The following is a 26,715-nucleotide window of genomic DNA, read 5'->3' on the forward strand; positions in this document are numbered from 1 at the left end:
ATAATGATTGATTGATTTTAAACTACTTATATTTGTTGTATTACTTATTAATTGTACTAGAAATAATTTATTTATGTATTTTATTTTAGGCAAAAATCTAAAAAAAATATTTTGTTACAGGTACGTGCTGGTATCATCTCTGCCAATATAGAACAATATACAAGGGTTTGTTCTTATTAGTACTTAGTGTACTTTTTACTATAAGGTAATTTACTTTTTATTTTTTATCAATATCTCTATCTATATACCATAAAAATTAATCATAATGAGAGTTGCATTTTCAAACACTGATCGAAAGACACACTACACAAAGACTCATATAGACAACTCTTTTGGAAAACTAAAGTATATTTTAATCGCCATCGTAGGTCTCTGGAATACACCGGAAGGTGACCACCGCTTAATGAAAAGTAAAAAACTGTACCGAAATTAACATGTTACGGATAACCACAAATACGTTTCTAAAGTTTACTTTGACGGAACACAGACCATTACTGCATTTTCCCAAACATTTCTTACGAACGTTATCTAACTTCCGCGATTCCGAACAAAAGTTTATAAATCACCATCAAGCGATCATCTTTTTCCCACACATCTTTTTGCCAACAAAGATATTTAAGATGACAGATTGTGTGAAAAGAACTCATCAGTTTACTCTGACAATCGCTTACATAAAATACTGTTTGGTTAGATAATATCGTCATTTATAAAGGTCTACCGATTCATCACGCAGTGGTAGCCTAATTGTATAGCTTGAGGCTTCGCTTAAGGGAGTCCAAGGTTTAAACCTTAGACGATGGCCAATCCTTGCTATTTTGAATAATTGTGCGTAGATATAACTTGTTTAATAGTGTAGTGTAGTGTATAAAACATCATGCGGAATCTTAGTTGCTTATAGGTTTATGAAATCGTTTTCAAAATGTTTGAAGTTCTTTTCATTCTCAAAGAAAACTCTAGATGAGTTTTTTATATACAACTTATGTATGGACAATAAATGGTTAATAACGAGATTTTATCACGGTAGGAGTTGAAAGCTAAATATGGTTGAATATAGAAGTACATATTACATAAATATTTTGAACAAATCTTTTCGTGCGATAGCTTTTCATTATAACGGTGTTGTTGCACTTAATTATGACACTTAAATGCATTCTCTAAAAAAATATCTTAGAGTGTGCGAACTAGGGCAATACATTAGCGATAATAAGGAAATAAATTTTCTGCTTACACAACAAATAATTTTCACACGAACAAACATTCTTTTCGGTAACAAAGCTCCGCAAAAGCTCAGTAAGAGTTGATGTAATTGAAACGGTGAAAGTCGATGCAGAGGTACTTGTAAATTGTTCCCGGGTTATGTAAACGGTAACTTAAGTTCTGTAGTGTGCGTTTTTGTATTTATGTTTAGCTTTGATGTATTTTTATTAGAATTGCTTTCAGGTTAATAATGAGTTTAGATTATTTACTGTTAAAATGTACTTAATTATTACAACAAAAAATCTTGTCTCTTAGGATTTCAAGCGTAGGTAGCTTTTATTTTTTGAAGTTTTATATGAGGGTGTCATTTGTTCACGTATCTCTGTATTTATTTTAAGGTATAGGTAAAGGAAAGTCTGGCATTTCTCCATAAAGTGTTAACTCCATAAAATTATGGCCCAAAATGTTTTAATTAAGGAAAGACGTGCGCTCAGCATTGGGGTATTTAGAACTATAAAAAGTTTCAGGTGTATATAACCTGTAAAGAATTTGTTTCTGCTATAACCAAAAAATATTTCTCTCGTCATATTATAACACTAACGAATCAGGCACATTCATTCGACAATTGACAGCACCGAACAATAGTTTTCGCAACGTATTAATTCCGATGTTAATTTGTGGGCCGCTAATACCGTGTAATATTGTGCAATCTCGATCCCCACTTCGATACAAACTAGGTCTAGTACTTAGATTCGAACGACATTTAAGGTTTTAACTCTTCGGGTAAATAGAAAGTTGTTTAGACCTAAACTATTTCAACATTATTGCTGTTGGGTAGGATTTCTTCTTAGAATGATAAGGACTGAGACCAACAGTCGGTAATATTTTTTGGCAATAAGGGTCACATGTTGATAAGGCCTACATAATGTAATTTCGGACAAAAAAAGCTTGCCTTTTGCCGGCATATTAAACCTTGCCAAGAATAAATAGTCGCAAAATTGTTTATGTTATATTATTATACCTAGAACGTCTCGTGGGCCACAAGGAAGAGCTGCGCGGGTCGCGAGCCGCCGACTCCTCATGCAGACCACGCTGGCTTACGGATTGGTAGACTTTCCACACCTTTAAACAAGTTTCCTCAAGATATTTTCCTTCGTTAAATAAAGTCGCCTTCGTGATGTGATAATGATGAAACAGAGCAAAATTAGAGATGCGTAGAATAATGATTCCCAAAATCATTGTACGAGTATCGTTTTTGTGTGATCATTGGCCTCCAATAAAAAAGGTAGAATCCTAGGCTATTACCTTTTTTACTGCAAACAAACCAACAAGAAACAGCTTTTTGAACAGAATCGTTTCATAATATAATCACCGGCAACATACATATAACTGTATGTACGGATGACATTTTCAATAGGCTTCATGTTCTGGAACATTATACCTGTCCGGCGGTCCGTCACGTCCGGTTCCGGTTTATCTGGACCATGAAATGTGATATTGTTCGCGTGCGACCATTCATAATGAGGAACTAAGCGTTGTACTGACCATGTAGCTCTCTAACGTGATTCCACATGTTGTAACTTTAGCGATTTTTTGATAGAAAATCGAAGATATTTCGCTAAAAGTCGAGCATGTGCTCTACGACTACTAAGACGTCGACTAAGTTCCACATAAGGGCTTTAAACCAGAACATAGTAGCATTTAGAAAATAAGCGATAGATTATAGAGATATAACATTTTATAGTAGTCGGATGATATTATATTGTACTTTCCTTCAGCGCTTCTTCCCCATAACGAAACTCCTTGCGTTGTGCTGATGCGATGATAAACAATAATTATATAAAGAATCTACTTTGAATAAAGTATTTTTGATGTCATATTGAACAATATTATCAAATGTACAGTGTCCATAGCTTTGGTAGTAATTGGAAAGTCTCTGCAAATGCATGGACATTATCACGGTCTCATTACGCGACCTACTAACATTATCACGCTGTATTTGTGTTGCTAATTCAATTTCCATTCAACTCACAAGCAACCCTCGTATTTGTCATTACAACATACGAGTATATTATTACTATGAATATAGATAGGTTTATTTACTTGTTTTTTCCTGAAATCTAGTCCGGAAGTTATGAACATCTGCAACCGATTCCTAATAGAAATAGAGGTACTACCTGAAGTCATTGATTGCTACTCCTAAGGTGCAGGTTGTATTCAATTTATAGATCTAACTCTGCTTCTATAATCTCTTTCTACTAAAAACCCTACTTTATACATTCTTCAATGAACTTTTGAATGGTTTTGATCTATTGAAACTATAAGAAAATTCAATTTGTAGGATAAGCGGAAAACTAAATCGAACAAGCCCGTCTGAAACGAACAACCATGAGCGAACCAAAGTTCTTAGAAATAGCTTAAAGTTTTGGACAAAAAAGGTATTCCGTTCCAACTTAATCCTTAAAAGTAGCAATGCATCTGTGGCCGTACTCAAGTAGGAATGTCATCTCATCTGGTGTTGAGTACAGATATCCATGGGCGTCAGTAGCAACTTGCATCAGAACTGCATGCTCGTTTTCTACCTTTATTTTACACTATCTGTACCTACTCTATGCGAGTTGCTACAGTAGCGCCATTCGTCGAATTGGTCGTACCAACTCAGAAACGTAGGCTCATGCACAACAATTTTGCTAAAGATCATCACATGATCCAATTCATAGTTTACGATTCTATAAAGAGCATTTAGACAAACATTTCATTATTATTACATACAACTAGCTAACTCCCTTGCTACCAAATCAAACCAAAGCAACGGTTGATTTGGTATTCTGTGTGTCAATGTGTACAATTTATTACGTGAACACTATGATAAAAATAGTAGGTTTTCCTCATATAGCGATATTGTTTCATTTCTGCGAAACGGCTGGAGCCTTGCCATGTTCGTTATTTGCCACGCGTTCTATCTAGGGTTAACAATATTTGAAAAATATGGAAAAAAATATTTTTGCAAATGAAAGTATGTATGTACGGTATTGGTTAAAAACCTAACATGACTTGATTTCTATGGAATCTATGGTGCAGAATTATTAGAGCGAGCCTATGAGTATATAGTGGTATTTTAATTTAATTGAATTAACACTTTCTTTATTTCGGAATCTTGCCTAGAAGAATATTATGAAGATGATGATGATGTTAAGAAATTGTAGTTCCAAATAGAATATGTTAAATAAATATATTTTTTGATTTTTACTAAATAAAATTTCATAGGTTTTTAGTGCCAACCCTAGTTACGGCGCACGTTATAAATCTCTATTGAGGTGAGTTTGAAATCAGCTCGTGTGCATTGTTCCCAGAGATTTTCCTACCTTTGACTTCATTATATATCTTTGCATCATATTATGTATTTATTTAACATATTTAAAATAATGAATGGAGTAACTAAATCAATCATAAAGCATTTTATTCAATAACAAAATAATTTTATCAAAATGTGCGATCTGAGTTGAAGGGTTTTGAATCTTTGTATGTGTAAGGTATTATGCTCTCTAAATAAAACCAGATTTATAAGCAATCCCTCGTTTGATTTAATGATATCTAAACCGAAATCCGAGAAACGGCAAAAGAAAAAAAGGGAGACAGATAAGAAGATGGGAAGATGAGCTAAGGCTTACAGCCGAACCATATTGGAGTAGGGTTGCGCTAGATAGGAAGCAATGGAAACAGCTAGAGGAGGCCTATGCCAAGAGGCACGTTGAAGTCAGAGACATTATATAGGATAATTATTAAATTTGTATAGTATTAGATATCAAAGAGTTATTTTTCAGTTTTTCTAAAACATTTTTCATTAAATTTTGTAAGATTTTTGTATGTTATGTTCTCTACTTCTACAAATAAAGGCTATTTTTATTTTTATTTTATTTTATATGATAAACATTCTAAACTTAAAATGTTCCAACTTAGTATTCTGCGATAGCCACGTTAGTAAGAATCACAATATGATTATTTCTACCTAACCGAAACTAGATAGAATTACAATCGTTTTGAGAACTATTTCCTGATGTTCTTGGCAATAACCATTTACCATTAATGCAACTGAATGCTCGCTACCAACTTCAGTTTTATAAAATGTAAATACTATCTAAATGTAATGTACTTAGTAATTCGTTACTGCTGAAACATTTGAAGGTGGAAATTGAATATGAAGGTGGTAGAAGCTGTGTTTTGTTTTGAAGGGTCTGAAAAGGGAGACATACTTTTCCGAAGCGTTCCTGCTTAGTCCTCAGGGGTAACGGCGCATCCGTGGCCGACCTCAGGTAGGAACATCTAATCCTATCTGGGGTTGATTACAGATGTCCATGGGCGGCAGTAGCCACTTACCACCCTGTGGACTGCATGCTCGTCTGCTACTCCTATATAATAAAAAAAAAACATATGCTAAAACCTAGAAAAATGTATAGTTTACAAAAAGGATGCTGACCATTATTTCGAGCACACGGCGTGGACCGTAGAGGTCAAGGAGAGCCATTATCCAATTATATCAGCCAACATCCGTATCGGGATCTTGCATAACAATCATTAGATTGTTTATATTTTGAAGTTTAAGAGTAAAAGAAAATATTCACAATAGTAAAATATGATAATTCTCCTAGTTAATTTTCTTTGCAGTACATAATCAGTAAATCATCTTAACTCTATTTTATCCCACTTCTCGTTACGGGTCTCGTCTCAGAACGAAAGGCTTTTGGTTAGGTTATTTTATCAACTAACTTTTTTTATAATATAGGAGTAGCAGACGAGCGTACAGTCCACTTGATGGTAAGTGGCCACTGCCGCCCATGGATATCTGTAATCAACCCCAGATAGGATTAGGTACTCCTACCAGAGGTCGGCCACAAATGCGCCGCTACCCTTGAGGACTAAGCTGGAACGCCTCGGAAAATAATGCCTCCCTTACCACACCCTTCAAACCAGAACACAGCAGCGTTTAACACTGCTGTTATGTGGCAGAAATAGGTCTGGCGGTGGTGCCGCCGGAGTCGAACCACAAAGGGTTCTACCACCTTCTAACTAAGTACTCGTAAGATTTGATGAATTTTACATACTTTTGACAACTATATATTACAAATCTCTTAGGAATCTTAGTTTTCTTACGATGTTTCTCTTTACCATAAAAGCATGAGATAATTTATTTCTTATACGCATATAGTTCACAAAATCTGACATGCAAGGGAATTGAACCTAGGACTTTCAAATTGAGACGCTTAAAGTCACTATCTATTAGTGCTTTTATTAATTGAATGCAGCCACCAACATAATGTAAATAAGTTTGATGCGAACAGCATCATAAATATAAAATACGCCTCTAAACAAGATTAGGATTTAGACAGTACCAACCTTGAGGCAACTTGACTCGCCCCAACACAACCAGTTCTCAATCGTTCAACTGACCTGATTACTGAGAATTTTGGTGGAATGCTCCTTACATGTAGTATAGTCATAGCGGATCCAAATATGAAGAAAAATCGGTCAAACTGAAGATCATTAAACGTGGTGGTGTGGTACAACACACATACATATCTAAGCCATTCCAGCTTAGTCCTTAGGGGAAGGCGAAGTCCTCAGGTAGGAAACTTATCCCTGGGACTGATTACAGATGTTCATACGCAGCAGTTGAAACTATCAGGTGGAATATATGCTCGTCTGTGACTCTTGTATTATAAAAATATTATTTTGCCTTTTAATAGTAGGGTTAATTGCCGGTAGTGTCTGATATGAAGGTATTTGTTGGAAATGGAAAACTTATAACTTACTTGGTCCTATTATAAAATGATGCCCAATTTAGTTATAATTGATGATAGTCTCCACAAGGAATCAAAAGACAACACAAAAGTTTACAATATTCGTAAGATATTATTGGTTGGAGCAATGATTTTTTTTTCACAACTGCATTTAAAAAGATCTTTGGAAAACTTAAATCAGTCAACTTTAAATTACTACTTCAGTTTGATTACAAAACTGAATATTTAATTTGTTCATTCCTTTAACTGGAGAGTAAACAATGGATATAATAAAAAATGTAGGAAAACTAGTTAGTGTGTCATATTCCGTGACTAATTGAACAAGTTCTCACACCGCCTCTACTGCCAATCATACCTTAATGTTTATGATTGAAGCTTTTTACAACGATAAACATCTAATAGAAGTACATACAACACTAATGATAATCACTTTATATACAGCACATGTTGTTAAACATTGCGAATGCTAAGGAAGTAATTGTTTTATATACTGTTGCATTTTTAAAGTGAATCCCCGTAATACAATAAATAAGGTTTCCGAAACACTTTTACTTTATTATTAAGATATTTACTTGACCTGAAATCAAACTCTTAGCTTACTTCTTACTTATCAGATCGGTATGGCGACCTCTCGGTCACAGGGCGTTAAAAATAATATACAAAGAATGTAGTTCAAACTAGTAGAAAAACTGATTGCATAAAAATAATTAATTGAAAAGGGAAGGACTAAAGCCTATGTCACTCAATTTAGACAAATTCAACAATACTTCAAATTTAAAAACTTGCTAAGCCGTTTGGGCTGTTGGCCTGTAGGGGTTGTTAAAGAGCGAGACATAATCGTACATACACTCGAAAAACATTACCTTCCGCCGTCTGGTAAAGAAGCGTTTTCTTGTGTAGTCGTCATGGTACGTATTTTCTATGAATAAGTTGAGTATGTGCATATTCCGAGAATACTTTCACATTAGAACTTCATAATAATATACAACTGCATACAATCTTGAGTGCAACATCAACCGGCTAGCAGAGATTAAACTTGCTAATATTTCTGTCACAATGCGGTTTGAAATGTTGATTGTTCGGAATGATTATATTGTTATTTGTCGTGGGCGAAGAATTCACGCCTTTGCATACATCAACGGTTACGATATTTTTGCATAATGACGTAGTAAAAGTTGGATGACTTAACATTCATGTGTTTTTTGTTTTGTTGTTGTTGTATTATTAACACATTACTATGGTACTACACGATACGTAGTTTCACTTACTTTTTTATATATTATATAGTAGGATATCTTATCTCAAGAGAAGGCTAGATCCAGATCGTCGAAGTACGCGTATAAACAACACATACTGAGATGAAACGATATGGAGGGCCTGCTAGGTGATCATGCCCGGGGAGCGGCTCCGACAATCTCAGTTCGGAGTTTGTAAACCTACTTCGTATATACGAGATGTTGAGAAAACTTCGATAGCGTGATTCAGAATAATCGTAGCGCCCTCACTTGACGAGTAGCGGGATGTCGCCACAGTCATACGGTATTGCTTAAAGCTGGTTGCAGACCAGAAACTAACTTATGCGGAAGAGGAAGGAACTTAGGTTCACATATCTCAGTTGTTGACATAGCTTAGTTTAGTTATTACATTGCTGTCTGGATGTAAAGCTGCCTCACTTATGAGAGCTAAGCCAAATTAGCTTAGCATAGCTTTCGGCCTGCAACAGGCATAATAACTAGCAAAGTAAAGACTTACATGATGAATTAAAAACGATTTTGAATCGACAAAAATATAAAATTCAAATAGGCATAATTATAATAATAGTTTAACCATGAAACAAATAAATTCTAACTTATTATTTGTTTATCACGCTTTATGAGCTTTGTACTAATATTCCTACATGTAAATTTATTCGACCTGCAGTACAACACATGTTTATTTATTCACAATCTTTGTTCGATGTGAAGACAAGGCCGGTATCTTTGTTTCAAAGTAAGCCATATTAATAATATTATTACATTTGTTCCTAATATAAGACTTTATGTATTATTCGCAATTACAATTGCAATTTGAATTGCGAGCAGTGGCCTCAGATTTCGTGTATGAATTCAGATTAGCATTCTCAAAATATTTTTTTAACTTGACCTGCATTCTTAAGAATTGGAACATAAGTGTTCATTTATTTACATGTTAAATTTCGTACCTGACGTACTTAAAAGTCAAAGTTATTTCATTATTGAAGTAACATTTTAATAATGAAACACCTTTGACTTTTCGAGATATTTGTCATTGGCAGTATTAAAGTATTTCGTTTTAATTTTTCGAATATCTTATTGATAAAATCTTCGTAAATAAATGTTTGTAATTCCTGGGAATCAATTGATCTTTAAGGTTATTATGTTCTTAATTAGTTTAAGGTAATATTTTTTAATTAAATAAATTTACTAAATAACTACATAAATTCTATACATGATATTGCAATCATGCACACTGGCATTTAGGTCACAAAATAAGTGAGCTAAGGTTATTCCGGACTACTTAATATTTGTTATGTACTGGGTATTATAATTTAGTTGTAAATTTACTTTATTTTTAATAAACTAAAAATAATGAAAATTCATCTAAGTGACCTGAAAATTTTAAATTTGATTAGCTCAATGATATATCATTGTATAGTCATTAAAGATTAATAAATGTAACAATTTATACTCAATCGAATAAGTATTGTAATCTGTTTAACTGACACAATTTAGTTTCAAGATTCGCCTGATGCATAGAAACGCAGTAAGGTAATAAAAAACTTAAAAAAAAGGTTATAACCAACAGGAATACGAAGAAGGTCAGTTTTGACGGTCAAAGTTATCAAACTAAAGGATTTGCATCAAGCTAATAACGGACAAAGTCTCATGACAAATTATGTGTTTCCTGTCAGTCGCCGTCCGGTGCATTTAAAGATTGCGTGGTATAAATTACAGTTTAGTTTAAATTACTTGTTTGACCTAGGACATGTTAAAGATAAACGAATGTATCGGAAATTATACTTTTGTAGTTGAGTGACACAGAAAACAAAATAATCATTCAAATCAAATTCGTTTATTATGGAATGTAGGTAAGCTAGGTACATGTAAAGTCATAAAATAATATTCCTCTACATTACCGCAGCAAGCGCGCATATCATAATTATAAGAAATACAAAAAAGAAAAAAAAATACAACGTCAAAGACTAAAATTACATACATTTAAATTAGATATTGTTATTATACATACAATATTATGAGCGAGAACATATAACAGATAATAAATGAATGCGTCAAGATCTGTAATTATAGGTGACTGACACGGAAAACATGAAAACAAGATTGCTTGTTAAAGTGTTTATTTCTAATGCCTCGTCCGCACGCTTGGCGTTCGCCGCAAACAAGAAATGTCACCACACGTTAGCTTTATCAAAAGGTATGCACTTGCATACACACACAAACATACACAAACCAAGTCAAATGTTCTATCCACAAGCTTGAACTTGCGACGATTTGGCAAGCGTGCGAATGCGGCATATAGGTGGTAGAATATTTTGTAGCAGCATCAGCAACAAATATATCACATTATTGATAATAGCAGCATATTTTTTAAGTATGTCAAATATAGATGGCCTTTTAATCGGATATGTCAAGTCAAGTCAAGTCTCGACGGATATCCTTTTTAATCCAATCCAATAAATCAATTATAACCTTATTTTTTGTATTACGTTGTTTTGTAATAGGTATAATCAAACATTATTTAACTTCTATGTTTAATTTGTTTTGTTAAGTCTGGTAAGACTTTAAGATATAAACTTATTATTGCTTTAATGGAGTCAGTCGTAACTCAATTCGATATTCAAATGCAAAATTTCGAGTATTCAATTTCAAACAAAACTAAGCAATTAATTTATTATAAGTTCACGCCCTGTTATTTGTGATGCCTGAGACAAAATAACAAATTACGTTGGTAATAACATAAAGGTTAAACCTTAACTGATAGTGCGTCGGTATGCGGTATGGTACACACCTCCGTTAACATTATTTGAAAATGTCCGCTTATAATGAGTTTTAATAATCTACTAATGGCGATGGCTTTGTAAATATGCAATTACTGTCTTTAAGAAAAGTAGAGTAACTTTTTTTTTCGTCACCGTATGTCGTATAATTCTGCAGGAAGATGTTACTATACATATTTTTATCTACCATCTTAACAAATCACCAGGATTAAATTCCTTAGCAACCTATGAAATCCATGGGAAGTGAGGGAGTGGTGCTATTCGGGCTAATAAAACTCAGTTTATTTGAATTACAGAAACTGCACCTACCTGAATGCCTATTAAACTTTACATTCCACAAATCTTGCCTTATTGCGTCATAAATCTTGATAAATAATGAGCAATGAATGATACGCCTAGCTTAATTAAGAGTAAATAATACATTGTGCGTTCATTTGGTTCATACAACTAAAACATAAACGTGACGTCACGTAATGTAACGTGAACATATTTAATGTGTTTTATATAACTTTTTATTTTATTGCTTGAAACTCAAAATATGAAATGCATTTTTGAAATAAATGACGATTATTATTATTATGTTATTTTACATGCGTATATTTGCTAATATGACTATTTTCACTTAAATAAGTGCTTAAATGTAATTTTTAAGTAACCTTGTAATTTGTTACTTATATATTATCGTTATTTATTCGAGGTGTATGTTTTATTGTTTAGATCTTAAATTCAAAAGATAACTTAAAAAAAGATAAATAACTGAAGCGTTTCCATACTGTCTGGATACCATAGTATACCAGATAGTATGAAGGCGCCATAGACGAAGGCGCTTAATTAATTTACTTTTATCAAGGTTTATTAAAGAAGTCAGGGTTTATTAAGGAAGTCTTATTATCAACTGAGACTTGAAACAGTTTGAAACACTAGAATGAAAACAGAAGCATACCCTGAAGTTGGTTGAATGATGTTTCGTCGTGATTTCTTTAAAAGATTTAAACTCGTATAAGGACGTCTTCTTCACGTGCTTTAAACCAACTCCTAGTGGCATCAAACCGTGACAGCTTCCAATCTGAAATGATATGGTTAATCAATAAAGTCAGCGCCTACAAATAGAAACAATGCCTTCACCCATTACTCACCTGCGTGGTCGTGCTGATAAGGCACGCGGTGGTAACGCTATACGGTTTTATGGCGTTTCGCTCAATCCATCGGAATTCACTGAGGTCATCTGTGATATTCAATTGTTGAATATGTAAAAATATGATATTTCCTGCGGGTCTTATTTCTTAAAATAATAGTTTTTATTATTTATCGAGAGTGGAATGTCACGAAACAAAATAAGCGTAAATAAAAACGAATGTGCCTACCTAAAAACTTAAAGTTAGGATTAAAATTACTTCGCAAAAATGCACATACCTACGTGATGATATATATCTAACACCATGCAGCATGCCATCATACATATCATCACCAAAAAGTGTTTCGCTCTAAAACGGACCTACTTTTTCGAATCGTTGCAGTTTAATGCTCAGGAGTAGCGGCGCGTCTGTGGCCGACCTCAGGTAGGAATATCTCATCCTCTCTGGGATTGATAACAAGTGGACTGCATGCTCGTCTGCTACTCCTATATTATATAAAAAAGATAGGATTGTACAACATTTATCATGTATGACGTTACTAACTTACGGTTGGGAAGATTCAACTCGAGACATATTAGACTCTCGGATAAACAGAATCATAAAACATTTTTTTTTATTTGTTTCGAACAACAAGAATTTGATTAAAGTATTCAGTTAATATTATTCATACTTCTTTGAGCGGAGCTTCAAATTTCCTATAAATGAAATATTGCTATGCTTACTAAAGCTAAAGGTATGCCACAAATCTTCCAATTGTAAAATATTGCATATTTATTGAAATCGTGATGAGGAAATCGTTGAAAATTACAATTAAGTACATTCATTAAATTGCTATGCAATTAGATCATATCATTCAGAGCTGAGATTACGTCTTTCAGAAAATGACGGGCTCGTGATATGACGTACATTTATATCAAATCATTACAATATTATTCATGATTTTTGTAGGCATAAATGGGTGTGGCGGTGGTGCCGCCGGAGTCGAAGCACAGAGGGTTTACCACCTTTGGATGACTTTGTTCTGTATTATATTGGGTTAACTTTATTTGTGATTATTTAGGATTTCTAATAGCAGCCCAACCAGCTTTTAAAATGTGTCTCTAGGCTCTCCAGTAAAGGAAGACTAGAAGAATATCATGCATGATCATTGGGTTACCAGTGAATGACAGTAATAACAATTTTAAAAAATGTTATAGCTTTTGAAATTGTGATTAACTTAATATTTATATTATTTAATCTACGTTAAGTTCAAAACCAAATCTATCGAAAATAACCTAAATTGCAAAATTTTAAAATCATATTATGAAATCGTTTAATGAACTGAACTAGAATTTCTATCTGGATGATTCACGTTCCATTTAGGATAGTTTAGGTTGTATGACTAACCAGCATCTGGGTTTCCATGCGGTTATGAGTGCAATCTGTGTGCATCGCGCGTGCGCATTGCGACAGACTATATCTAGTAGGGATGTCAGTAAAATATTAAAGATAGATTATTGTAGAAATAAACGGTTTTTGAAACTGTATACAATATTGATTGGTAAAACGAAAGGTGGTCAAAGGTCCCAAAAATTTCATGGCAAAAACAAAACGTTGCCACGTAATTTGCTAGGTTGCGAGCCGCGCGTTGCCGACCGCCCATAAAACAAACGAGTAATCGATTTTTAAAAAATGTATTAATTTTTTTTATCAACGAATATAAATCGATTATAACACAGCATATATAAATCGTTAATTATAAAAATAGATGATGTTTTCACATCCCTAGTCTTAGGTATTTCCAAATGAGAAGTGCACCGATTTTCCAAATATGGTACGACTCTATAACTATCTAAGCAAAATTGAGTTGTAGTTTGCCCTGTTGCTTGTGTAGGTTGAAACTGATTTACAAAGTTAAGCAATATCAGGTAGGGCCAGGAGTTGGGTGGGTGAGCGCTAGTGGCTTTTCATGCGGGCTTCCATGCTTAGGGCGTATTAAGTTGTTGTTGTTATCATTGGATAGCGGCTATTAAATTCATCAACCCATTATTGTCCCACTGCAGGGCACAGGTCTCCTCTCAGAATGAGAAGGATTAGGCCATAGTCCACCGCGCTGGCCAAGTGCGTATTGGTAGAATTTACATATCTTTGAGACTAAATCTCTTAGGTATGTAGGTATCCTCACGATGTTTTCCTTCGCCGTTTTAGTAAGTGATAATTAATTTGTTATACGCACATAATTTCGAAAAATCAGAGGTGCGTGCCCGGGATTTGAACCTCGGACCCCTCGATCGAGAGGTCAAGTTAGGTCAATCACTAGGCTAGCACTGCCGATGCTTTATGGTTTGATAATATCCATCACAGCTTGGTTCAGTAAAACAAATCTTCCTCTATTATTTCGCATTAGAGAGTGTTGTAGAGCGCTTTGATCTACTCCGGTATGGGATGAGAACGCAGCCATAGTACCTAATGAAATAAGTAAAAAATATGTTAAATGTTTTTGTATGATGATGCAGATAATGTAATAAAAGTTAAAAAATAATTCGGAAGGTCCTAGATAGCCGTCATCACACCATTCTTCTCAGCAATCTACGTTGCAACCTAACACAATTACTGAATTATCTGTATCAAACATTTATCAAATGATTTGTCATATAACAAATAATACCTTTGTCATACATGTAACAAGCATAGTGCCAGATTTATGTACGTGAGTGTAAGGTCTCGTATTAACCTCATTCCCGGTCACCGGCGCAGGCGCAGGTGCAGCGTAGAGAACGGAATTGTTATCGAACAGTAGAGATTACATTGCGAAAAAGATGTTTATAAAGATATTTAGTGTTTTGAGCAAATAGTCAAGTGAAAGGATGAGGTACGATATCGCAAATCAACGCAATAGTTTGCGTTGATAGTTTTAAACAGATAAATAGTAAGCAATACATGTAATATTTTACTACAAGATATGCCTTGTCTATTCCTTAGAAGATTTAAAAATGTTTCAAGTTGCGTTATAGTTGCGATTGTCTTATTTATTATTAATTTGTATTATAATCGCGTAGTTTGTTTTTTTTGTCTCTTTGCAATTGTACCGTGTGTTGAAATTTTCCCGAATAAAGTATGTACCTACTTTCTTTCTTTCGTTATATATGAATTAGGCAATATCATGTTTTTAGCTACATCTATTGATTTACGCTCTACTGTGTCTGTCAGTCAATTTTATAGTTTGGTTTAGTAGACAAATATGTAGAGAAACGTCAGCACTTTACAGCTCTATCTAACGGTGTCTAGGCAAGCGACGGCGACGTAGATATATGTGCTGAAAATGAAACGCGCCACACATACTGATCATGGACCTCAAATATGAATCATGTGAACATAACCGAATAAATTGAAGTAATTGGTATTTCACACTTACTGCATAGAAACGGAAGGTTTTTAAAGGTGGATTTAAATATGGTAAGCACTTCCATTATTTGTAAACTAGTTACTAATATGTTCATTGTTTGTCAAAAATAAGTTTAATTAATCCTTAAAATTTGTATAAAACATTGAACTGTAACTTTTTCTCCTGTGACTGTGGATGAAACAATGAAGATTATATCTTCTCTTAAATCTAATGCAGTGGGCTTCGATGCTGTGAGTAGAGCAATGATTTTGCCTCTCCTTGAAAATATTGTTACCACTATCACTCACATTATCAATTTCTCTATGTTGTCTGGGTCTTTTCCTCTCATATGGCGAAAAGCTTTTGTAATCCCTCTTCCGAAAATTTCTAACCCCAGTCAACTAAATAACTACAGACCTATAGATATAGGTCTGTAGTTATTTAGTTGACTGGGACAAGGCAATATAGATATATTGCCTTTTCTCTCCAAAGTTCTCGAAGCCACAGTTCATAAACAAACTTCTTTCTTCCTTCTGAGTAATCACTTACTTTCTCCGTTTCAGTCTGGTTTTAGACCGGGGCACAGTACCACAACGGCTCTGCTCAAAGTTACTGAGGACATCAGAGAGGGCATGGAGAATGGAATGGTCACCATTTTAGTTCTTATCGATTTCTCCAACGCGTTTAATATGGTTGATCATGACATTCTCCTTGCTGCTCTGAAACATATCAAATTCTCATCCACAACACTGGAATGGTTCTCCTCTTACCTTCGAGGTCGCCAGCAAGCTGTCAAAGTTAACCCTAGGTTTTCCGATTGGTGTGATTTAACGTCTGGCGTACCTCAAGGTGGAATTCTCTCTCCTTTGTTATTTTCCATCTTCATTAACTTTATTACTTTTTCTCTTGACTGTTCTTACCATTTGTATGCAGATGATCTGCAAATATACACACAGGTCAAAGTTTTAGACATCGATTCCGGAGTAAAGGTAATAAATAGCAATTTGTATAAGATTATTTGTAATCTAAAAAGTAAGATAATGTAAGATAATTTGTAATCATGTTGTGAGTTAAGTTATCAGGAATGTATAGTTTTTTGAATATTGTTATTTTTTACATTTTTTTTCCTAATAGCATTTTAGAATATAACTGTAAAATATTGTTTAGTATGTAGTTGCTCAAGCTGTTCGCACCTGTAATTGAGGTGGCACTTAATTAAATATCTCAATGTTTTATCAAAATAATTTGTATGCATCAGTGTTCACCTTGTTGGTGCGACTTTTTAATAAATAAATAAATAAATAAATAAAAAAAAAAGATTGATTCCTGGTCCCATAAATTTGGCGTCAGTGTCAATCCGACAAAATGCCAATCTATTATCATAGGGGGTTCCAGGCAATTAAATAAATTGGATATGTCGTCGGTCTCACCTGTCACGCTTGGAAACACTGTCATCCCTTTCTCATCTACAGTCAAAAATCTGGGTTTATACATCGACTCAACCTTAAGCTGGACTACGCAAGTTAACGAAATAAGCCGATCTGTCTTTGCAACGTTACGCTCCCTTAACCGGCTCAGGAACTTTTTACCTGTGGCTACTAAAAAATATTTAATTCAGACCCTAGTTCTCCCCATAATAGATTATGCTGATGTGTGCTACACTGACTTAAATGAGGATCTTCTCAATAAGCTAGAACGTCTTATCAACTATTCTATACGTTTCATTTTCTGTCTACGTAAATTCGATCACATTTCCTCTTATCGTCGCCAACTTAAATGGCTTCCAATTCGTGAGCGTAGACAGTCTCGTGTACTAAACTCTCTTTTTTCTATTCTTTTCGACCCAGTTTCTCCAGAATACCTGAATTGTAAATTCAGGTATCTCTCGGATTCCCATGAGCGGCAGCTCCGTTCCTCAGCTTCTCTTGCCCTTGCTTTTCCATTACACCGCTCTGGGTTTATATCAAACTCTTTCACGCTCCAGTCCATCCGTTTTTGGAACTCTCTCCCTGAGGCTATCAGAAGGATGAAATGCAGGACTTCTTTTAAAAAAGGAGTGCATGGTCACTACATGAATCAACTCTTGTATTAATTTTTCTAGTCTTTCCTTCTTATTTATATCTGTGTATGTATTTTAGAACCTTACGTCACTTTTCCTTTTCCTTCTCGTATTTCTTCTTTCTCTTACATATTGTTTCTTATGCTTTTATTTTATAACGTATTTTTGTTTTTCTTTTCTTTTATTGTTGTACCGCTTTTATTATTTTCTGCACAGCCCAAAGGTTGGCTGGGAGATAATGCTTTTAGCATTAAGCCCGCCTTTTGTTCCACAATTATGTTTTAGTTCAATAAAGCATAAATAAATAAATAAATAAACTGTACACCTTAATTATGCAATAACAAGAAAACAAAACTGAAATACCCATAAAATATAATTTCATGGATAACATCGTAGAAGACTGTATAAGATTTGCATAAAAACGATTACGAATTAAACATTGTAAAGGAAAATGGGCATGAAAATGACATGAATGAGAGACGCGAACACAATTACTACCTATTTGGTGGCCACTCAAGTGCTGGTATGTGTTGTTCCTGCATAGTCTACAGCCATAGCCATAGATACTACATTACAATAGCCTTTATGGTTTTGTGTGTTTATGGCAAAGGCTACGGTAGATAAATGTTAATAATGTGTGTCAATGATGAGGATTTATCAGTAGTGAATAAATTATGACTTTACGTATGTTTATATATAAGTTATTCTGGAGTTAGTTAAACTTGGTTTATTAATTTTTGGCTTATAATAACACTACGTTGTTGTATTGTTTAGGGTTAAAGCCAATTATATTTTAGACACATTTCAATATAGTCCTGAAGATTAGGATTTAGATGCCTTACTCGCAGAGATGTTCGAAGTAGCTAATGATGATGATGATGATGATGCGACTAAAGATTGCGACTGGTAGAGCTAAGTTTTTTTGTATCACAGTTTACCCCATTAGCTTAGCTTGGGTTCAACCAGGAATACCGCTTAGTTACCGCACATCTTTAGCGGAAAGGCTTTCTTATACTGCTCGAACGCAGCACAACAACGCTGGTGTTATGAGGCAGACAAATAATTTGTTGAAACCAAATCACAAGGCGTTCTTTCACTATCAAATAGTAAAGTAATGTTATTTTAAAATCGTAATTATAATCATGAACTCGATAAATTCTTTCTCAAACATTGTTTCAAAAGATTGCAAGTAACAGACAAGTGAAAACATAAATACAATTGTCTGAAATGCAAACGTTGTGAGCTTGTTATGAGCAAATATTGGCAATATCCTGAGAAAAGTCACTCGCCCACAGATAAATCTGTATTGCGAATGCGTTAATTAACAAGAAGTTTATACGTAAATTATTTCAGTAAGTACGAGTTGAACTTATACATGGAGGGTTCCGTACCAACCAATTTTGTTCTTATCTTTTAGTATTTTGTTAATTTTGTTGTTATGGCAGCTGTATTACTATTACAGATTAATAGTTAATAGCTGAACAATACCGTATTTTTTCTGTAGGATCCTTTAGTATTTGTTATTATAGTGCTTTTTATCACACAAGTTCAAGAGATACTCGTAAAGCCCTATGAACTACTGACTGACAGACAGACAGACAGCGGAGGATTAATACGAGTATCAGGGTTTATACTCTAAGGGTAAGGAACCCTCATAAAATCAGTGTGAAATGTTCGTGATTGCGTGGTTCAACCATCTTAGCTATGAGACAGATGTGTTAACAATGTGATTTGCATCGCTTATTGCTATTGTCAAGGGTTGGCAGTAACTTATATATTCGGAACATGGCTGAAATGCTTCTATGTGGCAAGATGTCGCAAATTTTACGTACCTGTTACGTATAATTTTAAAAAGGAGTAAGTAAGGATTTAGATATAGTTTTAGCAATTAAAATTACGGAATGTCCTGAGAATTAAACTGAAGTAATGTCTATCTTTATTCACCTTTAGGTCTAGTATTCTCCGTACCCAGTATTTATCTAGATATCTTCTGCCATCTTTAGGTGCAATACAGACGATTTATTTTTATTTTGGCAACTGTATTCAAAAATATTAATCTATTTTAAGTATTCGTGCTTGTTTGCGTCAAACTTATGGGTGGCGGTATAAAGCTCTTAGTGTTTTAGTCCAGTATGTAATATATTTAATGGTTTTCTATTTTTGGCAGCCCTACTGCAATACTGTTTTTGCAAACAGCGGAAAGCTGGGCGACACTCTGATTTTGCGATGTGGGAACTAAATTGTGTGGAAGATAATTGTTTTTATACCCTACGTTCGTAATGGCGACTGGTATCTTTGTTATCTGATCCAACGCATTGAGACAAGATTTCAACTTATAGTATTTTTATGTTTTATCTAGATATTGCAGTACTGGTAGTATCTGCTGAATTCCTTTTAGAAACGAAACTTTATCTACAAAAGCTCGATTAAATTCAACCATATAACTACCACACTAATGGATCTGCAATCACGCTAATCGCTGGTCAAGTACGGATTGGTAGACTTCACACACTTTTGAGAACTTTCTTTTCAACTGCAAGTTTCCTCACGATGTTTTCCGTCATCATAGTAGCAAGGATAAATAATTTCTAAATACGTAAATAACTATGAGTGATCAAAATCCGAGATGATCTGGTATTCCACAGACGTCATGATAGAAAAGCTGAGTTTCACCGTTCAACCAACGCTTTGCTTTAATTTGATAAAAAAATAATAAGTGATCGATTATCAGTTGTTGTTTCGAAATTAAATATTTTTTTTGTTAAATGATTATAAATTTATTTTTTATGTGTTTTATTTTTCCTTAAATTTACCAATTTGCAATTTACCATTTCTTATCGCATATTACTTTCATTATTGAACCTAACCTAAGCTAGTTGTCGTATAGGTATACGGTAACGGAGCGAGTAAATGAATGCGGCCGGCGAAGGGACGGTTCCGTTCCGATTACGCGCCACTGGCCACTGTGACACTAAAATGTTGCTCTACCATACCTCATATCTAGATTTTTTAGGTAGATAAAGTATAAGCGAGCTGGCAATCTACTTCACATATAGATTTTTGGGGTGCTTTTTTAAGATGGTAGAACCCTTTGTGGTTCAACTCCGGCGGCACCACCGCCACACCTATTTCTACCTAATAACAGCAGTGTTAGGCGCTGCTGTGTTCCGTTTTGAAGGGTGTGGTAAGGGAGACATACTTTTCCGAGGCGTTCCAGCTTAGTCCTCAGGGGCAGCGGCGCATCTGTGGCCAACTTCAGGTAGGAATATCTAATTCTATCTGGGGTTGATTACCGATGTCCATGGGCGGCAGTAGCCACTTACCATCAGGTAGCCTGCATGCTCGTCTGATACTCCTATATTAAAAAAAAAAAAAAAACTGATAAGTGGAGCACGCCACGCTTTTTCACAATTTACTGTTCCTTAATTGATTCCTAGTTGAGTTTTCCTAGATCCTAGAGTTGAGATTCCTAAATTTTTAGTTGAGTTAATCATAAAAGCGTGTTTTTTAGTTTTTTGAACTATATTTATTCTTAACGACAGTTTTGCTGACAATCTTGTATTGTAAGTTAATAAGGTACTACAATGATGCATTTTTCACATTTTTTAAACTTTTAATCATCATCATCTACTGTATTATTAGACATATACCTGAAGTACTCGAAAAAATAGAAATATTTCAAAAGTAAAGACTTTGTAAAGGGCAAGAGAGCCTAAAGCGTAATTTTAAGCGCACAGCTCTAGTTTCGAAATAGCAAATTTTCCCATGGCCCGGTCTTTACCGCTAAAACGGACCGATGTGCGTTATTACGTAATAAATAACGAACAGTTTACGTATTTTACGAGCTTTATTGCTTATTCACAATGCTGCCTTTCGGCCTTTACTTATTGGCTACAATGTACAATTGCTATTGGCTATAATGGGTTCTTATGTCTGACTGCGGAGTACAAGTTCTCTACTTGAAGCACCACACTGCTTATACACAAAATAAAAAGGTACACTTATTATTTGGTGGCTTATATGTGAATTGGTGAAGGTAATACAAAATATTAATCAACAAGGGTCGGATACCGCCCATCACACCGCTGACAAGGTTTTACGACATCATATTTAAAATGACAATCTACATGACATGTATTTATATATTCAGTAATTATAATAGGGACCGATAGCGTAATCTTCTGTTTACACAAGCACCTTATTAACGTTCGTTATAAAAGTAGATAGTAAAGATATAGGTTTCTGAGTATTCATTTACATTCCTGACGTTTTTTATTATTTTGAATTTAAATGCTGGACTATGGAAATTTAGTCGAATATACTAAATAATGTTATCAAAAAGCGCCAGTGTCGGTATTTAACACACATTTTTAAACGCTATTGCGACGGCGGTAACTTACTCTACGAATCGTGAAAATTTAACCGCACTCACACATCTAACTGTAGTAGTTAGATCACCATCCAAACGATGCTAAATTTTCCGTTACCATTTACAATATTGGGTTTTGACTGTTTCGCTTTGTTAACATACCATAAAATATTATATAATCTCTTTTTCCGTTTTTGTGTTAAATAATGCAGAGCCATTTAATGAAATAACCATTATAATTAACAATTATCAATACTTGTGTTATTATTTAAGAAAATCCTTGGCATGGTATTTACTAACTTTTTAATTGCAATGTTAAGCTGATAATTAAAGAGTTATTTGATGATTTGGTAATTAAATTAATTGAATAGTGTTTTGTAATTACGTTCGTAATAATTACTTGTTTAATTGTCGTGATATAATTTTAAATGCTGGAGCTTTTTTGCTTATTTCAATGTTATTTTATTGTGAAATTATAGATTTCCCTTAATTAGTTCCCAAGACCCATTTAAAACGGAATTGTGCAATAATGAAACCGTGATGAGTGAATATAAGTAGGTACTTAACAGTCTAATACAATAGACAAATACGATAGTTAAATTGTTGGGTTAAACTGTATGACATTTTCCACAGATAAGTTCCTTAAATAAGTATACGAGTATAAACAGATATACGTACCTGATGGATAGCAGTCACCGTCGCCTATGGACATTTGCAACTCCAGAGGAGTCGCCAATGCATCGCCGGCTTTGAAGGAGAGCTCTTTTTACACCCCATACATATATTTGTTTAAAAGTACTTGAAACAAATTATTTAGCGACTAAAGTGTTTTAGTATGTTGTAGGTAAATGGGAGTTTTTGTAATTAGACAGTTGTTGAATAGTTTTATATTATGTGTTATAAAATTTCTCATTTGTACAATAAATCATATTTTTATCATGTCGTAAAAATAAACCATAATATATTGATGTTAATATCATAGTGATAACTTTTTACGTTAATTAAAAAGATTAGCAACTTTCGCACATGCTAACCAATTATAATAAATTAATGATTTCTATAGCAGTTGACATAAATTGACTTTTTATTTATGAGATAAAGAACCGGACATCAAATTTAATCGATTTATTAATAACATTTATGTATTTATTATTAACTATAGAGCAAGTATAATCTTAAATAAAGGTTACATGTTATTATTATTAGTATAATGCGAAGTGATTATGATTTTCGTCTACCAAGTTCGATTTCTCGATTCGTCATTTAGGTACATCATAAATTGTGGTGTTTGTTTTAGGCTCGTTACTACTCAACTCTTATACCTAGTGGTTTTCGTATAAGGCAGCTTAGGAAAATCCAGGAGGTAGGAAGTAATATCTATCGGCAAAAAACATAAAGAGATTTATTTTTCTAATTTAATTCTATCTTTCTTCGTTGCTACTTAGTTTACAGGAGTAGCAACCCGTCTATGGGCGGCCTCAGGTAGGAATCTAACCTTATCTGGGTTTCATTACAATGGTTCATGAGCGGCCGTAGCCACTTACCATAGGTGAAGTGCATGCTCGTTTGCTACTCCTATGTTATATAAAAACATATATTTACATAATTTTTAAGGAAGATTGTCGTCATCTCGTGGACTTCAGCGGATTTATAGATGATGGTAGTGCCGTCACATCAGGCAGTAACAAGACTGTTTTCTACTCCTGAAGCGTAAACAAAAACAATGACAGCGAGAGTCAGTGCCCTCATGTCACTCAGGCAATATTATCGTTTCATAGTTAATTAAATCAGTAATTAGAAAATATCGCGTGCACTTCAGTTTCACCGAGCGATGCATTCTTTACTGTTTTTCAGCTTGTTGCTAGAGTTGAAGCGATTCAGAGGAAGGCTAACGAGGGCGATTCCTAATATTTTGTCCGAAAGAACTGCTCTTGAAAGTACTGAATTATTCTAAAAACAAACCTGAGTGCTTCCACAATTTAGACGGATCCAACGATATCTCAAATATTACAATCCGTCAATATGCCCGTAAAACATTATTTTGCGGAGTCAGGTAAAAATACTTCTAAAAAATGATATTTTTAGAAGTTTTTTCATTTAAAAATATTTGAATTGTCTTCGCGCCTGATTGAGGCCTCCGGTGACCCAAGAGCTGGAGCTTACCTCGGCCAACAAATTAGTTTGTCAATTCAGCGAGGTAATGCTGCTAGTATCTTGGGTACCTCGGGGCAGCGATCTGGCTCATTTATTTCATTTATAAAATTTTAGTGTTGATCTTATAAAATTTAAGTAAAAATGAGATTGTCTGGTGCTCCGTAATAACTGCCGCTAATACCATACCTGAGTTCAATGCGAATTCGGATTGGAAATTATTAGATGTCTAATATGTAAAGATGTATCAGCTTTATCAAATCCTCCAATCTAGATCACAGTAGCGACTGCTACCACAATGTACTATCAGTAGAAAGGGATCCAAGGCCTCTACACCAATCTATTCATAGCATTATCTTAGTACCGACACTATCGATAAACTTTGATTTGGAACACCTAGATATATTGATAGGATACGTGCTATCAATAAATTGTGTTCTTGCAACACTAAATACGTAGTAAAAAAATAAGGGTAATTTAATGAAGGTCTGTATTCAATTTTTACACATGTGTAGTCCAAATCTCTTATACTTTTTACTTCTTATACGTTTTCTAATAGAGGATTCTATTGCGCCGTTAAATTACTTCTGATCGATTCAAGTGCCACATTTTTGGATCATATTAAAAATAATGCAATTATTATAATTAAATGATCTTTTATTAAAGCACTATTAATAAAACCATCGCCGTCATGATAATTGACTGTAGCTATTTTAACTTCCACTGCTGAGCAATATGTCCTCACTACTAAGCGAGGCTTGGACCATACAATACAATAATAATAATACAATATAAATAGTATTATAAAATATGAAGTAGCTATAAAATCACAATTACGTACATAATATACGATAAAATATTTTAATTATAAAATAATTCCAAACAAACACAAATTCCAAGTTCTCAGAAACTACAAACAAAAGATAATATTGTGTGACTTTCGCTGTAGCATGTCATGGTCTCCTACTCCCATGGTGGCTAATCTATTGTTGCTTTGGGGTGAAGGATGCGGCCGATTACGTGTCGCTATTGCTATTGTCATCACGCGATATCACGCTTATGGATGTGTCTACCACATAATTTAACGAGAAAAGTACCTTAAAAGAATGAGTAGCAGATTAAGTAACATTTTTATATCTTATATATAAATTTCTCGTCACACAATGTGCACTCGTCACACAACCGTACTCGATTTTCACCAAATTTTATACGTATATTCAGTAGGTCTGAGAATCGGCTACTATCTATTTTTCATACCCCTAAGTGATAAGGGTTGTTCATCCTTAACATTTTTTTATGTATATGGCAACAGAACGTTTGCCGGGTCAGCTAGTTATATTATAAGAAGAAGATTTAATGAAATAGCGAATGAGTATGTATGAAATGCCTCTATGGACTGCTAATCTGTAAACCATGTCATGTAGAGCAGGGTTTCTATCTGAAGTTGACTACAGATGAGTAGTTACTCCTGGGGGCTAAGATGTTCGCCTGGTTTGTAAGTAAGCTGGCAGCACCGTCCACCGAAACGTAACAACTGCGTCAGAAGGCATAGAAGGCGGTGGTACCACCCAGGCAAAGAAGGTGGCGGTCGAACCATACCCGTTCTACCACCGTTCAAATAATAAATTATAATCAAATAATATTGAGATTAAGTAATATAAAGTATTATTATCATAAGTATTAAGCAAAATGCTAAATAAATGCTTGATAAAGACGTAAGGAGGAAGTGAACTTCGGAATACATCTCAATAAAATTGAATTAATTAGGAAACTTATTTTATTTGGATAAGTCAAGGTTCTTTAACACATTAAATGGAAATTTTATATAACATTTATATTTTCTGTTAACAATTTTACATCTATTATGTACATAACTTAGATTTCAATATTATTATCCAGTACATACTTAGCCAAACTTTATAAGTACCCAGGGAATTCAGTATATAAATAGTTGCTTTCATGCAATGCAAAGGAAAAGAGACAATATTATTAATCTCTCAATGTCTTGTTTTAATGAATATATTGTGAAGATGATTTTTATAAATACTTGTAAATAAATATTTTTCTAAAATGTATCTTTTGCTCAATCTTACAAATATTTTTGCAACACATTCGGGAAATGACAAAATTACAAAAGCTTTTGACGTTCTTCCAGTTTGTGCAATTACCCAGAAACCAAATAAGCATTGGTGTTAATGTTATATTTTCAATCCATTGCAGGCGGGGTACGGCGTACGACGACGCAGAGTTCCACCAATGCGACGAGGGACTCGCAACTGCTGTCGCTGCTCGCTGCGCGGCGACGCCAGCTGCTTACAGGAAGACTGACCACACACATTAGCACTATATCCGCTTTAGCTCACAAGCCTCATAAGTAAGTGTGATAAAATTTTATGTGATACAAAAAATCTCTGCACAAATGGTTACAATAAAGCTGCATCAAACACGACATGACAATAATTTTAACCCCGAAGATGATCATATTAATAAAAACATCGTTCAAAGGCTGTTCCAGCCTTAGAAAATATTTAGAATGACAGAAATATAGTCTTAAAACTAAGTTTTAAATAAATATATTAATCACGGAAACTGCTAATAATCTTTCTTT

General features: G+C 34.1%; 1 protein-coding gene across 1 annotated transcript in view; it reads left to right on the top strand.

Annotated features, from left to right (window-relative positions):
• Positions 1–26,715, top strand: part of LOC140751105 (uncharacterized) — a 137,534-nt gene that overhangs the window by 104,076 nt on the left and 6,743 nt on the right. The window contains exon 2 of the mRNA XM_073084953.1: positions 26,328–26,481. Coding sequence (XP_072941054.1) covers positions 26,328–26,481 — 154 coding nt within the window. The remainder of the gene's footprint in view (positions 1–26,327; positions 26,482–26,715) is intronic.

The sequence above is a fragment of the Epargyreus clarus genome, unplaced genomic scaffold (genome assembly GCF_041222505.1).
Source record: "Epargyreus clarus isolate Ecla_fem2 unplaced genomic scaffold, WU_Ecla_fem_2.2 ptg000021l, whole genome shotgun sequence".
NCBI lineage: Eukaryota > Metazoa > Arthropoda > Insecta > Lepidoptera > Hesperiidae > Epargyreus > Epargyreus clarus.